Source organism: Corapipo altera, unplaced genomic scaffold (assembly GCF_003945725.1).
Source record: "Corapipo altera isolate COAL_440 unplaced genomic scaffold, ASM394572v1 2b, whole genome shotgun sequence".
NCBI classification, from domain to species: domain Eukaryota; kingdom Metazoa; phylum Chordata; class Aves; order Passeriformes; family Pipridae; genus Corapipo; species Corapipo altera.
Genome location: NW_020884874.1, coordinates 27,845,521 through 27,859,274, shown reverse-complemented (window position 1 = coordinate 27,859,274; position 13,754 = coordinate 27,845,521). Strand labels below are relative to the sequence as shown.

Sequence of the window (13,754 nt, the reverse complement as noted above, 5' to 3'; positions counted from 1 at the left end):
TGCTCTAGGATTGGAAGCTATCTTTGTTCCACTCCATTTCTTTATTTGTGGATATAGGCTCTTGATGGCACTGCACTTTTATACTTGTTTTCATTATTTCCCTATTCTTCGTGTAAAGCAATTTTCTTAGGCACAGCTGGGGTTTCAAAGTTGGGGAAATGGAAAATAAATCTCTAAGGCCACAGGCTTAGGTGTTGATTCACAAACTGTTTAACTTGACTGAATACACTTTTCCACAAATTAAAAAACAAACTCTTGTCCTGTGCCAACAAAGGAAGAGCAGTGCTAAAGACTTGGAAATCCTTTTGTCAGCCACAGATCTTCTGGAACCAGAATATACAGATACTTTAATAAATGTGTTTTTATTTTATCCAAGGGAAAAGCTAGAAGTAGGAGTTTGAATGTGCAGAGTCAGCTATTGTTTTAGCACTGCACTCTGTCACCCCACACAGCACCTTCAGCCATACTCCCATCATGTTTTCATTTGGCAGCTTCCCAAGAAGAGGAGTGAGTGATGTCTGCATACTGTTTCACTTAGCTAACCAGTGACTCTTTTTTATTGCTTTCAGTGAATGTGCAAGTTAAAATTTAAAAACAAAAATGTCACTGCCTTGAATTTTGAATTATTTTAAGAATTTCTGTAAAACACAAGCAGCTTAGTTACAATAAGCCCAGACATTGTTACCTTATAATTAAACTAGTGATCTCATAATTAAAAATAGGCAGTGAGACTAAAGTGAATGTTTAAAGTATCTGAAGTATGTGTAAGTTACAAGTGAATAGTGCTATTGTATATTCTCTGGTTTAAACACATGTTTTTTCAACAGAATCTTAAGTTTTGTCAGAGAATACAGTAGTTTTAAATATTTATGTTGTGTAAAAGTGAAGACATAATTTCAGGCAGTGCTACACACGTGGGCATTCACTTACAGTTTTCCATTTAAACTAGATAATACCAGCACTTCTCATAGTAGTGTGACTTAGCTACAACCTAGTGGAATGTAGTATGACTGGGGACTTACTGCTGTTGTCTCTGACTTTTCAGAGATGTTTTCTGTTGGACTCTTTTGGTGAGGAAGTCAGGGAGAAATGTTTAAAAGCAGAAGGAATGAAGGAGGAAGGGGACAGGGGTTATTTTCAGCAGTCTCAGGGATTGGCTATGGGGAGTTAAAAAAACTACTTCCTTTTCCAATAGCCAAAGAACTTAAAAAGTCAGGTGTCCAAATTAGGATGCAAAAGATGGGAATCTCGAGCACAGTCCCAGACCAGATCCTTGCTAATTTGCGTGGTTTGGGCTTTTGTTTCACTTAATACTTAGCAACAAGACTGATTTTAGGAATCCCGCCAAGCTGTGTGTCCCTGCCCCAACCTGCTGTTTCTGCTGGTACATTTCAGTGATCAGATTTGAACAGTTTGAGCAACTCTTCCTGCTTTATACTGGCTTTGCCTTTACCGTAAACTGGATGTGTGAACTGATATGGGATGCAATAGATATTTTTTCCTACATTATGTTTTAACCTGGATCACTTTCTCTGGTATGTGCAGCTGCACAGTGGTGCTGCCCTCTCAGTTGCACTGGCACATGGGTGAGTGTGAGCAGCAGAGGAAAGGAAGATGATGGAGGGTCTATGGAAGCTGGTCTGCTGTCCGTGGAAGCCCTATGTGGAAAATTGATAATCTGAAGTCTGCTGTTATAGTTGATGTAAGAGCTGAAGAGTGAAGGAAATGTGAGAAAAGACTAGCAGAAATGAAATGCTATTAAATTACATTTTGGTAAAAACCTTGCTGTTGATAGTATTGGAAAAAAGAAAATTGTGTAATAAATGGCACCAACATGCACTAATATCATGTCTTGCAAGTGACGTGGACTGGAAGTAGCAGTATGGCTGGATGACAACACTAGTATGATTTCACCTTAGATAATCAATTCAGTCTTGAGAATGACAGGCTCTCCTCTTTATCAATGCCGATTGCGTGGATTAATGATTCTCTATCAAGTAGTGAAATATACAGCTGCACAGATACTGATTTTGTGCAAGCAGTTTGTGCACTTCTGCTTTAGCACTTGTTATGTTTTAGCCACAGAGAAAATCCTGTTTATGGTGTGTGTGCTTGTGCTTGCCTCGAAAGAAGCATATGACTTTGGTAACTAAGTATGTGAGATTTCAGAAATGAACATTGTCTCTGGCAGGCCTGACGAGATTGGTTGTTACTGAGAGGAATCTCAAAGCTACTGAATTGTCAGCAAATATCCTGTGTGGCCCTGTAGCACCTTCTCATGGTCAGTGTAAATTTACATACCTATAAAAGTCAGATTTTATCTGAATCCATACTGTCTATTGTCTATCTGTCACCTGTTCTTCACCTAAATGTACTTAGTTGTGTAACATTCACAACATTACATCAGGGAAATGAGAAGAGGAATAACTTTTATTGCTGATTTTAAATCTCTCATGTTTTTGACACTCTGGATATTTTATAAATTTCATTCTCACCCTAGCTGTCCAGGTAGCAGAGGTGCTGTGGAATTAACTTGTTGTTCATATGGGTGCATCAACACTCATCATTCAGATGAGATTTTTCATCCTCCTTTCATTAAGGTTGTTTTACTTATGGCCTGCAAATAGGTGCGTCAGGGTAGGTAAGCATTAGAGTTTGCAAGTGGGAATGAACAAGTTTCCACATAGGCCATTGTAGAAAATTCTCAGATTCTCAGACAAAAAAGAGTGAGAGATGTTGTCCTAGTTCAAGCTAGGACAGGATTAATTTTTGCAGTACTGGGAGGGGGCATGGTTAGGAGCCTGAGGTTTTCTATACGTTTTCTATACCTCCTTACATCGTTACAGGTGTGGGAGAAATGGAGTCTCTTATGGGCAGAAGGGGTTCCAGTCTGGTTGAGTAAATGTGGCAGAGGGAGCCGTCCAGTTTTGTCTATTATTGTTTTTTTCTCTGTGAATCATTTCTTTCCTTGTATCCTCTGTCATAAATATTGTAACTGTTTGTTTTCTTATTTCATTGCTGTTTCCAGTAAATTGTTCTTATCTCAACCGATGATTTTTGACTTTTGTGCCTCCAGTTCTCCTCTCCATCCCACTGCAGCGGGGGGGGGGGCAGGGAAAGTGGAAGGAACAAGAGAGAGCAGTGTGTGGTTTGGAGAGTCTTAGTGGGGGCACGGAATTGAGGAGTACCCTTCCTAAACCATGATAGATGTGAAATAATTCTTTCTTTTAAGTATCTGAGATATGTGATTTCTGCTGGCAGGTATTTGACCAAAGTGTGTGAGATACAAATAAGTAGCTCACGTGATTTACTTTTTTTTCTAGACAAGTGGCATCAAGTGGAGCAAAAATCAAGCTTAAAATCCCTTAATGGTTTAGTTACTTGTGCAATGTCCCTCTTATTTTTCAGCCCCCTTGACTTCAATGAAACACTTTTCCATGTGAATTAGCACAGTTAGTGCATGTGGTGGATGCTTTTGCCCATCAGTGAGAGTATTTTGATCATTCATCCTGACTAGGCTTCGCGGACGAAGATTTGGGAAGTATTTTGATAGTGAAGTGCTGAATAATCAAGTTTCGATGAAAACCTAAAGCTAAACTTGCCTTTAAAGGCCAGATAAGAAGAAGTAAGAACTATTCCTATAAGTGTCTTGTAAATATCCAGGCTTCTGCTATGGCATATATGTAAAATGTCTCTTGAATTAGTCGAACTTCTTTTTGCATAAATTCCATTATGTCACTTTCAAGCAAAATTAATTTTTATTTCTCATGTTGAGCACTAGGTGTTTTTTCTTTGAAAATGCTTCTTTAAATTGAAGTTTCTCAGCAGTATTAGTTGATAACTGAAACACAGGAAACCTTTTAGCTTGAAATGCCCTGTTACACTCTGATTCTAAGTAGATAATGCCTTAAAAGTTCCACTAAATACTAGGAAACAGGTGGATCCTTAGCATGGTGTAGTGCACTCCTTTCCCTACTCCTGGAACTTCAGGAAGGAAGCATGTCTGAGAGTATGCATGTGCATGGGCTGTGTTAATGTGCATAGTGCATCTGTGCCTCCCTACCGGTTTGTGTCTGAATTCGCCTCAGCCAGGACTCATCTTGCTTGTGTTGTGAGATTAAATGGGCTCAAACTCTCCCCTGACACCATGCACATGCCTCACCTGTTTGTATGTGCATGCCTTGCAAATACACGTGACAGTCTCAGAAAACCACTTTAGTTTGCCATTCACTCTCCCACAACTCCTTCCCCAGTGGTGAGTCTTCTGAGGTTACATTTGCAAAATTTGAGATGTGGGTACTGACCTGAAAAGTATTTGACATTCTGGTTTAAAAACAAAACAAAACAAAAAACCAACCAAACAAAAACACAAAAACAAAACCAAACAAAACCACAAAAACAAAAAACCAAAACAAACAAACAAAAAAACCCCCACAAATGCCAATAAGCAAACCATAAATCCGTAAGGATACCATTTGACTGTCCAGCTCAGACTCATACTCAGCCATGCAAGACGCTGCACACATCCTGGGAGGAACAGAATGCCACCACTGTCATTAAAGCAGTCTCTTCTGATGCTAGCCAGAGCCCTGCTGGATTTTGTTTGGAAAATACAGCTATAGTCATTGGAAGGGGGCTGAAGGCGCAGTAATTATACTGCTGTCAAAGTAGTTTGAAATATTTTGACACAAATGCAAGTTGAATCTAAATGTACATCTCCATTTCAATGAATTTGCTGAGGTTTAAGCTGTTAGTTTTGATGCTGGCCTACTGACAACAGGGAATGGAATGCCTTTTGCCTTTTCATTTGCCATTGCTGTTAGTCCTTGACTGTGAGCAAACAGCACCCAAAAGGCAAATTAACAGACATGTTTTGCATTTCTCCCACTGTGTTCAAAACTACCATGGATATGAATGTATTGAGTAATCACCCTGAGAGAAGTTTTCATCTCATGATGGCTATCCATGCCACTAAGTATTTCACTGAGCTTACTGCTGCCAGGAATTATATCCAGGATACTTGCAATGCATTATCTCCAATTTTGATTAGATTTTTTTTTTGCACTGGTTGGATTCCTGTAAAAAGCCTGAAGTCAGGAATGTGACATTATTCCACCCAATTAAGGTGCAATATCACATAGTGAGCACGTTCAGAAAGCATCCTGTAGAACTTCTTTAAATCTCTCTTTGAAATTTCAAATCTGAGGGGGGATATTATTTGAGCCTTAGTAGCTTTTAACTGCCTTACATTTAAACCACTTGAAAATCTGGTGAGCTTCTTTCTTCTCTTGTGATGTCTCTGTTACTGGAGTTCTTTATTAATGTAAACTTTAATTTTTCTAAAATGCAATCATAAATACAAAAAAGGTTGATCTGACACAAACCCTTCAACTGATGTGTCTTTGCAGAAAAACCATTACTTCTAGACAGGCATTGCAAAAATGTGATTAACTGTGGAACTTCCTATAAATGCAGCAGATAGAATTCATTATTGACAAATTACTTTCTTACCTGTGTTAGAATAAAATGAAATACTTCTGTTTTGTGTTCTGGTACTTTTTATACTGCTTGAGATTACCAAGTCTTCTTCCCCAAGAGGTATCTCTTTAAATTTTGTTCAGCACTTCTTCCACATGTTCTTAATTAAATATGCTAGACTACAAATCACTGGTGGCATATTCCCTGGAGTATTGCACACATCTCTGGCCATCTATAGTCAGCACTGAAGTAGCTGAACTGGCAGTATGATCCTTCCTCCATCATCCTGTTCCTATTGAAAGAAGTCAAAGAGGATGGCTAGTGTAAAATAGGCTATAGGGCTTACAGTTGCTGTCTCCGAAGTCACTCAAAACAAAAGGAGAGAGAAAGAGGAGAGAGTTGTTTACTCTAAATACACAAAATGATGGCATGAAAAGTAAACGCCTGGTCTGACCGCAAAAAACTGTTTGCTGAAAATCTGTTAAAGGATTTTTAACAGACTGAGAGTCTGCATCTGCCTTGAAAGAGAAGCCATGAGGCAGAACATATGTTCAGTTTGAGCTGAATAACATGATATGAATACTCTTGGAGACTGAGATTGAACTTAGTGACTTGAGGTTTCAAAGTGAATCCTAGAATACTTTCATATTCTTTCTTTTTTTTTCCCCTTTAAGTGTCCAAAGTGCTTTACAATATCAAATCTACAATTCAAAATATGCATGTCAGGAAGGATAGGAGGTGAGAATAATAACAAATTTTAAAAAAAAATCACAATCAAAGAAGCAGTGATGAATCAGGAAGTTTCTGCTACACTTCCTCACTTCTCAGAGGAACCTTCCCTGGCTGCCTGCTACCTCACCTTATCCACTCATTGTATAGGTTATCTTTATTCTGAAATGATTTTTTTTTGTGTGTGTAGGGATCCCTGTTAACCCAGTAAAGCTTACTTCCACATATCTGCAGTGAGGGTTAGCTCTTGATTCTTAAAACTCCATGGCAGTAATTTTCTTACCCCATTGTAGGCAGGGGTATAAGCTCATGTTGTCAACTCTGTAATGCACAAATTGTGCAGCTTCTAAATGATGTAATAGCTGAAATGGTGGTTGTAATTCACATACATGTCACTGAATATCATATCCGTCACCAGTGCCCTTTACTTTGTTTCATGCTTTAGCAAGCCTGTTTAACAAGGATGATTCTAAATGAGAGATTCAGATATCTCACACAGCAAACAAGATCCTAGTTTCTCCTGGCTAATGTTCATCCTTACGTTGTTTCCTTGTCTCTGCAGCTTCCCATTGTTGAAAAAATAAGGATCATTGCTCAGAAGGTGTACGGAGCTCAGAATATAGAGTTGTCTCCTCTTGCGCAGTCACAAGTTGATCGTTACACCCAGCAGGTAAGAACACCAGTGAATGATGCTGTCAGGTATCTGCTGGATGAGAGTCTTAGGAAACCTCAGAGTGTAAAGTGTTCTCAGATTGGAGTGTTAAGTCAAGCTTTGCTAAAAGGCATGATACCCATGATACTATACTGTGGAGGTCAGTATGTATTGGTTTAGATTAGATAGAACAGAATGGTTTTAACCTTGAAAGCTATCTCCAGTGATAGATGAACAGTGTTCAGAATATTTCTGAGATTGCTCATGTAACCATACTTTCTATGCAGTGTGATAATTCTGGGTTACTGTCTTAAATGTGACAACTACACATCTGCAGAATTGGCAGCTAGCATATGAGTGTTAATTTGTATGTGCAAAAAAGAGTTTGCAAACACAGAAAGACCTGTGAACAGCTATGCACATTAGTAACAAAGCTCCCAATACTTGTAAAATCTTTTGTTTTTCTTTCTGTTCATATTATTTTCAAGGAGTTATGAATACTAGAAGGTGAAATACGTCTCTTATCCTAAAGCATGTGGGAGTGGGCTTTGTATCAGTTTGAAAAGTTCAGAAACCATGTGGAGAGGTGAATGCATTTTCTGTAGTGGAATGATTTCTGGACATAAACTTGGCTGGAGCCTTTCTGTCAGAAAGTAGGAACTATGAATGATGTGTCATGGAAAAATACCTGAGTGTACTTCAGCACCTTGGTCAGACAGGCAGAAGTGTAGCCATCTTCCCTATAATGCAAACTTCCTTAGAATTAATTTGATTTTTCTAGATCAAAAAGAAGATGAATTAGTGTACTTAAAGCAAAATAATCCATGCCTTTATGTTTTCCTGCTGTGATTCTCTAATGCATATTTTAGTCTACATGATAGTAGTATTAGGAAATATTTTCACAATGTCATTAAGGGATTGTCAGCACTGAGCTGCAGAGTCAACTCCCTACAGTGCCTCCTCTCCTCCTGGCTTTGTGAACTGACCCTGTTTGTCAAGGTGCCTGACTCAAGATTAATCCATGAGGGTAGCTGCTGAGGGCATTTCCCTGATTTTCTCCAACATTTTCGGTAACTACTTCAGACTCTGAATCCTGGACTCTGGTCTCAAGTAGGTGTCTAATTGGGTCATTAGAGGCCAGAGGGAACTACCATACTGGAGTTCTGTTAAGTTGGTGTAGGCTTCCTGTTCAGTGTGGTACCTGTTGTGAACACTTTCTGAAAACAGCACACTTTAACTGGTGGATAGGCAACTTTTGCTCCTAACTCTAGACTGAGAACCCACTCCAGAAGTTGGGTATCCCTACAGCCAAGTCTCTGGAGATAGGCACCTGAGCTGAGAGAGAATAGTGTATGAAATACACTATTCAGTCCATTTCTGAAATATTATCTGTTATGAAACTGAGGTTAACTGTTGCTATGTGGATTTTAGGGTTTCAAGAAGATATTGATAACAAAACAAAAACGTAATGTGTCTTTACTGTAATCTTAAAAATGTTTTTATTTTCTATCCCTCTTTTGTTAGGGATTTGGAAATCTTCCCATTTGTATGGCAAAAACTCATCTATCCCTCTCCCATCAGCCTGAGAGGAAGGGTGTTCCCACCGGTTTCATTTTGCCGATTAGCGATGTACGAGCCAGTGTTGGAGCAGGATTCATCTACCCTTTGGTAGGAACGGTGAGTGCAAAGTATTCAGCTTGGTCACTCCCCTTTGACCCAGCTTGACAGGGAAGTGCGTTTCCTGTTTGCCACTAAAAATAACATGTAGAATCAGGTGAGTTCTTGTTTTTGTATAATAATCTTATCCTCAAACTTATTGTAACTCTAAGTTGATAGCAAAAGAGAATTAGGAAAATGTAATATCATATAAGAGCTTCAACTATATGGTCTGAGAGAATGGTTCTTGCTGTTGTTTCTATTTCTGTTGTTTTTCCGTTAGTCTGGTATACTTATACACCCTAATGCTGCATAAAAAGGAATTTACATGTCCTTTGCCTTTTCTTATTCAAATTACAGCCCATAAATAAATAATTTAATTATTTTATTCTAAATATTAAATAATTTCATTTGTCATTACAAACCATTGTAATATATTTAGATGAAAGGAATTGTGTTGGGGAACAGAGTACGATTAAAATGATTGCTTTTCAGCTAATGAGCCTGATCTGTTTGCAGTCCTTGTGAATATCACTACTGGTTCTGTAAAACTAAGTTATGGTGGGAAGGGGTAGCTTTGTAAATGCAGAAGTAGTAGCACACTCTTTTCCTTTTTTAGCAATTTAAACGATGAGGGGCTTGATGGCAGCAGGCTAAAAGGAGACAATTGTCATCCTTTCTACCTACATGTCCTTAAAAGTACAGACTCAGATTAGGAAGCTCCTGATACTTTTTTCCCTAACAGGGCTTGTCGAAATAGCTGAGAAGTTGGTTAGGTCATGCCTTTTGCCAATCAGCACATCTTAATCCAAACAGCAGTTAAACTGCATCTGACATCTCATAGCTAGAGTTATTACTAACATGTAGCTGATTCATGGGATGGTGTTAGAGGAGGGATGCAAAAGCCATTGCATTTCCGGAAAGAGTACTCTCCCAATGTTATCTCATCTTCCCAGAGCATGGCCTGATTTCCTTGTGTAGCAGTACACTTAGGAAAGGTTGAAAGTTTCTAATCTATTGTTTTGAATTCCCTCTGAAACAATCAAGTGTTTGAAACAAGGAAGGAAGTACTTGCTGACCAGGAGGGTTCCTGGAGTTCAGGAAACTGTGTCACTTTAACTCACTGGACTTGGGGATATGCTTTCCTTCTGCATGACCACATTATGTGCATCTACCAGAAGCAAAGTGCAGCTGTGTATTTGAATTGTGTAAGACCAAATTCCAATTACCGGTGACAGGACAGAATTTGTCAGAACTTCTAGTATCTCCTTCATGTCCTGGATTCAAGTTTGCACTGTAAGTTGTGTGTCATGAAGTTGCGAGAAGGAGTGCATGTGAAAAATGGGCAGCAACTAATTCAAAACCATGAAAGAGCTATTCTGTAGGATGTCAGAGTGAAATGTGCTTGGGTTGAGCTTTCTGAATGAGTCACACCCTGCATGCTTCACTGTGAACTAGCTGCATTTCAGTGTCATAAATCCATAGAAACTGTCTGTAGGAGTACTATACACCAAACAAGTTCAAAGATTACTTCTCATTTTCTATTTCCTTCTAGAACAAAAAAATAGGGTTCTTATGAAGGACTTTTTATATATGGGATTTCTTACTGGAGGAGATTGTAAAACATATATCCAAGTTAGTTAGCCTGACTTGGGCAAGAGGCAGTATTAGCCATGGAACTTCTGCCATATCCTGCACTGGGTAGGCAGTATACTCTGTGTTAAGTGTTCCAAGAGAGTTTGGAGGGAGAGGTACTGTATGAACATAAGATCCCCAAGAGCTAAAAATGTGAATAGATAGACATTGATCACTGGCTGTTTGGAAAATATTGCTAATGTTCAGGAATGTTCCAAGAACTTCTTGGAAGTACCACACTTGCTACAAATCAGGATGAATGAATGAATTAATATGAATGTGTTCCTAACATTCTTACCATTCAATTCCTTCTTTAGAATTAAATTTATGGCAAGAGGTCCAACTTGCTAACTTTCAGAATTGAGAGTTGTGATCATCATGAAACAAACTCTGGTAATATAATTGTACTACTTTCGAGATCACTTTTCTAATTTGCCACTTCAGATTTTTGTGTGCATTGTTGTCAGCAACTAAGTCTTAGGGTTAGTGTTGCTTTTTAAGTTGTGCAAGAAGGAATATTTCTGATGTCAGATTTCAAAACTGAGAGCCTTCCTTTGACAATTCTCTTACTAATAAAGCTATCTGAAAATGTCAGCAAGAACAAAGCAAATATAAAAGGGCATGTCCTGAAGGCTTAAAGTGGCTCTAAGTCAGATGCTATGAGTAGAGGGATTACAGATATCCTGGTGACAGCATATGGTGAAAGCATCCAGTCATGACGGTGGATTAGATTTCTTTGTATAGGAAAAAAAGAAGGAGAAGCATACATTTTTTTCCTTTGATTACTTGCTAGCTAATTGTATTAATGGAAGTGGTCCTTAATTACCTAAGCTGCTTAGAACCTTCTTACTGCTAAGACCTTTCTGATGGCAGAAAAAATACTATTTTTCATTAAAGTTGTAGTGATAATTCTGATACTAATTAAATGGCAAACTCCTTTCTCAAAGCATAATTGTACTGGATGAGCTTCTCACACTCTAACCTAGCAGAATTTATCAGTAAAGCAGGTTGTTAGAATTCTGCTCCTATTTATTTGGGAAGAGCATTACAAATGCGAGAGATAAGTAGTACTGAAAGATAATAAGCTATCTACAGTAACTAACATTTGTAGTTTAACCTTGTCACTAGCACATGTAGAGTAATGAGATTTGTATTTACCCCAGCACTCATAGGCAGTGATTTTATTTTTTCAAAACTAGATATTTAACATGTTGTCTTCATATTCTCTAAGCAATATTTGGTTTGTGTTATGGTTGGCTCCGGTTCTCTTACAGCATGGAAGTCTTTCCAGGAAAAATGAGCTGAGCCTTATCGGAGGAAATCAGCAGTGAAACAAGAGGTGTATTTAATTAACACTGGCACAGCTTTTATCCAAGTTCTCTGCGGCCATGACCCAGAGGGCTACATCACTCTCACAGGTGGACTGTTGATATCATTGCTTGGCTTAACAGAGTGATGGCAGGAAAGCTGCTGGAGTATATGTAGGAAACCAGTGAGGTCATTCACTAGCAATGCTTGGGTGGAGAAATATTAGATTTTTGTAATATGTGTGTTTCTCTCCCCCCCCCCACCCAAAAAGCCATAGCAATTTGGTGCTTTCTCACATTCAACCATGCTTCTATTGTTCTCTTTGATGTGAGTTGCAAGAATGCAGGAAGGTCTTGGAAGTAAAACCTGTTGTCTTTTGCCTATGTGAAGTGATGCTACAAAATCACTTGTGCACGTAATGAATCTGTGTTTAAATCACAGTGAGATTTTTAAATATGTACTATGCTTTTCCAGCTGTGCACTTTCAGTTTAATAGGTTAAAATTACAGGCCACATCTCTTTGAAAATATGTGGAGCTTTTCGGAGCTTCCAAACTCTCACAATGAACTGACATCCTTCAGATATCAACATATCTGAAGGTCAGTCTATTACAGAAGTACTTTTCTCCCCATACAGAAAGAAGTTCAACCCTCTGGAACTAGTGCTAGAACTACATCCTCTGGGAAGGAACTCTTGGGGTGACCCAGTGTAGTTTGAAATCAGTATATGGGAGCAATAAAGCCCTGATTCACTTGTGACTGAGAGTGAGGACTGTCCTGCCAAAATATTACCTGAATATTGTAAGAGGGAAAAGACCTTGAATATAAATATTTTTATGAATACTTTCAGAAGGAAAATGTTGTTGCCTGTTGGATGAATTTCTTCTTTCTTGGTTGTTAAGAGCTTAAAAAGTTTTGAGAGTTTCTATTGAACATAAGGTGGAGTCCAGGCCACCTGAAGTGAAATTGCAATTTCCAGTGCTGCATGAGGCCCAGGTTGTCTCCAAACTGTCATTTTACCACTTCTCTCAGGTGCTTTTAAGGGACAGATGAATAGTTATTGGTGATGTTTCAAAAACAAAAATGATGTTGAGATTTATATTTATCTTGAAAAGCATTTAGCTTACAATTCAATTTTATATTGTTTACAAAGGTGTAATGCTCTGCTAGGTATTCTGATCTCTCTCAGTCCAAAAAATGTCCCTGGTGATGTGGCATTTGGCACTCGCCTTTGGTATTGTATAGTTGCTGTGTTGTAGCAGTGCTCATAACAGCTGATTATAAAAACTAGGTGTTCACAATCTTTGCAGGCTGGTTTTGAGATAATTGCAATAAGTGTATAAACAGTAAGAAAAAAAGGAAAGCTGTGAAGTTAAACTCACATAGGAAAGTAGTTAAAATTGTTTAGTTCGAAATTGAAAAATGGTAGCAGGAAAAGAAAAGCCCATACTATCCTCTGTTAGATGATGTGCCTTCATATTTCACAGAATCAACTAGGTTAGAAAAGACCTCTGAGATCATCAAGTCCATCCTGTGACCTAACACCACCATGTCAGCTAGACCATGGCACTAAGTGCCACGTCTAGTCTTTCCTTAAACACCTCCAAGGACTGTGACCCCACCACCTCCCTGGGCAGCCCATTACAATGTCCAATCCTTCTTTCTGTGAAGAAATTCTTCCTTATGTCCAACTTGAACCTCCCCTAGCACAGCTTAAGATTGTGTCCTCTTGTCCTATTGCCAGGGGAGGGGAAGAGGCAAACCCCCACCTGACTACAATCTCCTTTCAGGTAGTTTATTAAATTTTTTATTACAGTAGGTGTAATCCTTCTTGGGAAGGAAGAAGAGAGGTTTTCTGAAGTACACAGGGTGCATCGTTCTTGTACAATGACTGGGTATGCACATTACACTTGGTGGAAGGCTGATAAATTATTCAGGGTAGGGTTGATGGGCCTGTGGTGACCTCAGTACATCAATGGCTGGAAGTGAACGTGAGGACAGTCAACTTCAGTTTGTTGTGTTTAAAAGCTAAAGGCTGAGAGATGGTTAATGTAATAACAGGAAATCCACTTGTGGTCCTTTGTGGATTGCATGATGTGGTTGCGATGGTATTTGATTGGCCAGAGAGGGTCTCTGTAGATGAGGCAAAAATAGCTCTAAGTGAATGATTTAGCTACAGAGATGAGGATAAAGTTGTAGATTATAATGGAAAGTGCTATGTGGCAGCCTTTGAAAATGTCCCAAGCGTGTGGACTATGAGGCAGTTAAGGATGGCCTGCTGAGAAGATGGGAATAGA

The 13,754-nt window shown here is 38.8% G+C and overlaps 1 protein-coding gene across 3 annotated transcripts in view; it reads left to right on the top strand.

Moving 5' to 3' along the window:
• MTHFD1L (methylenetetrahydrofolate dehydrogenase (NADP+ dependent) 1 like) overlaps positions 1-13,754 on the top strand; it is a 142,876-nt gene that overhangs the window by 87,179 nt on the left and 41,943 nt on the right. For all 3 annotated transcript variants that reach the window (XM_027634034.1, XM_027634036.1, XM_027634035.1), the window contains 2 exons: positions 6,770-6,877; positions 8,384-8,536. In XM_027634034.1, coding sequence (XP_027489835.1) covers positions 6,770-6,877; positions 8,384-8,536 — 261 coding nt within the window. The remainder of the gene's footprint in view (positions 1-6,769; positions 6,878-8,383; positions 8,537-13,754) is intronic.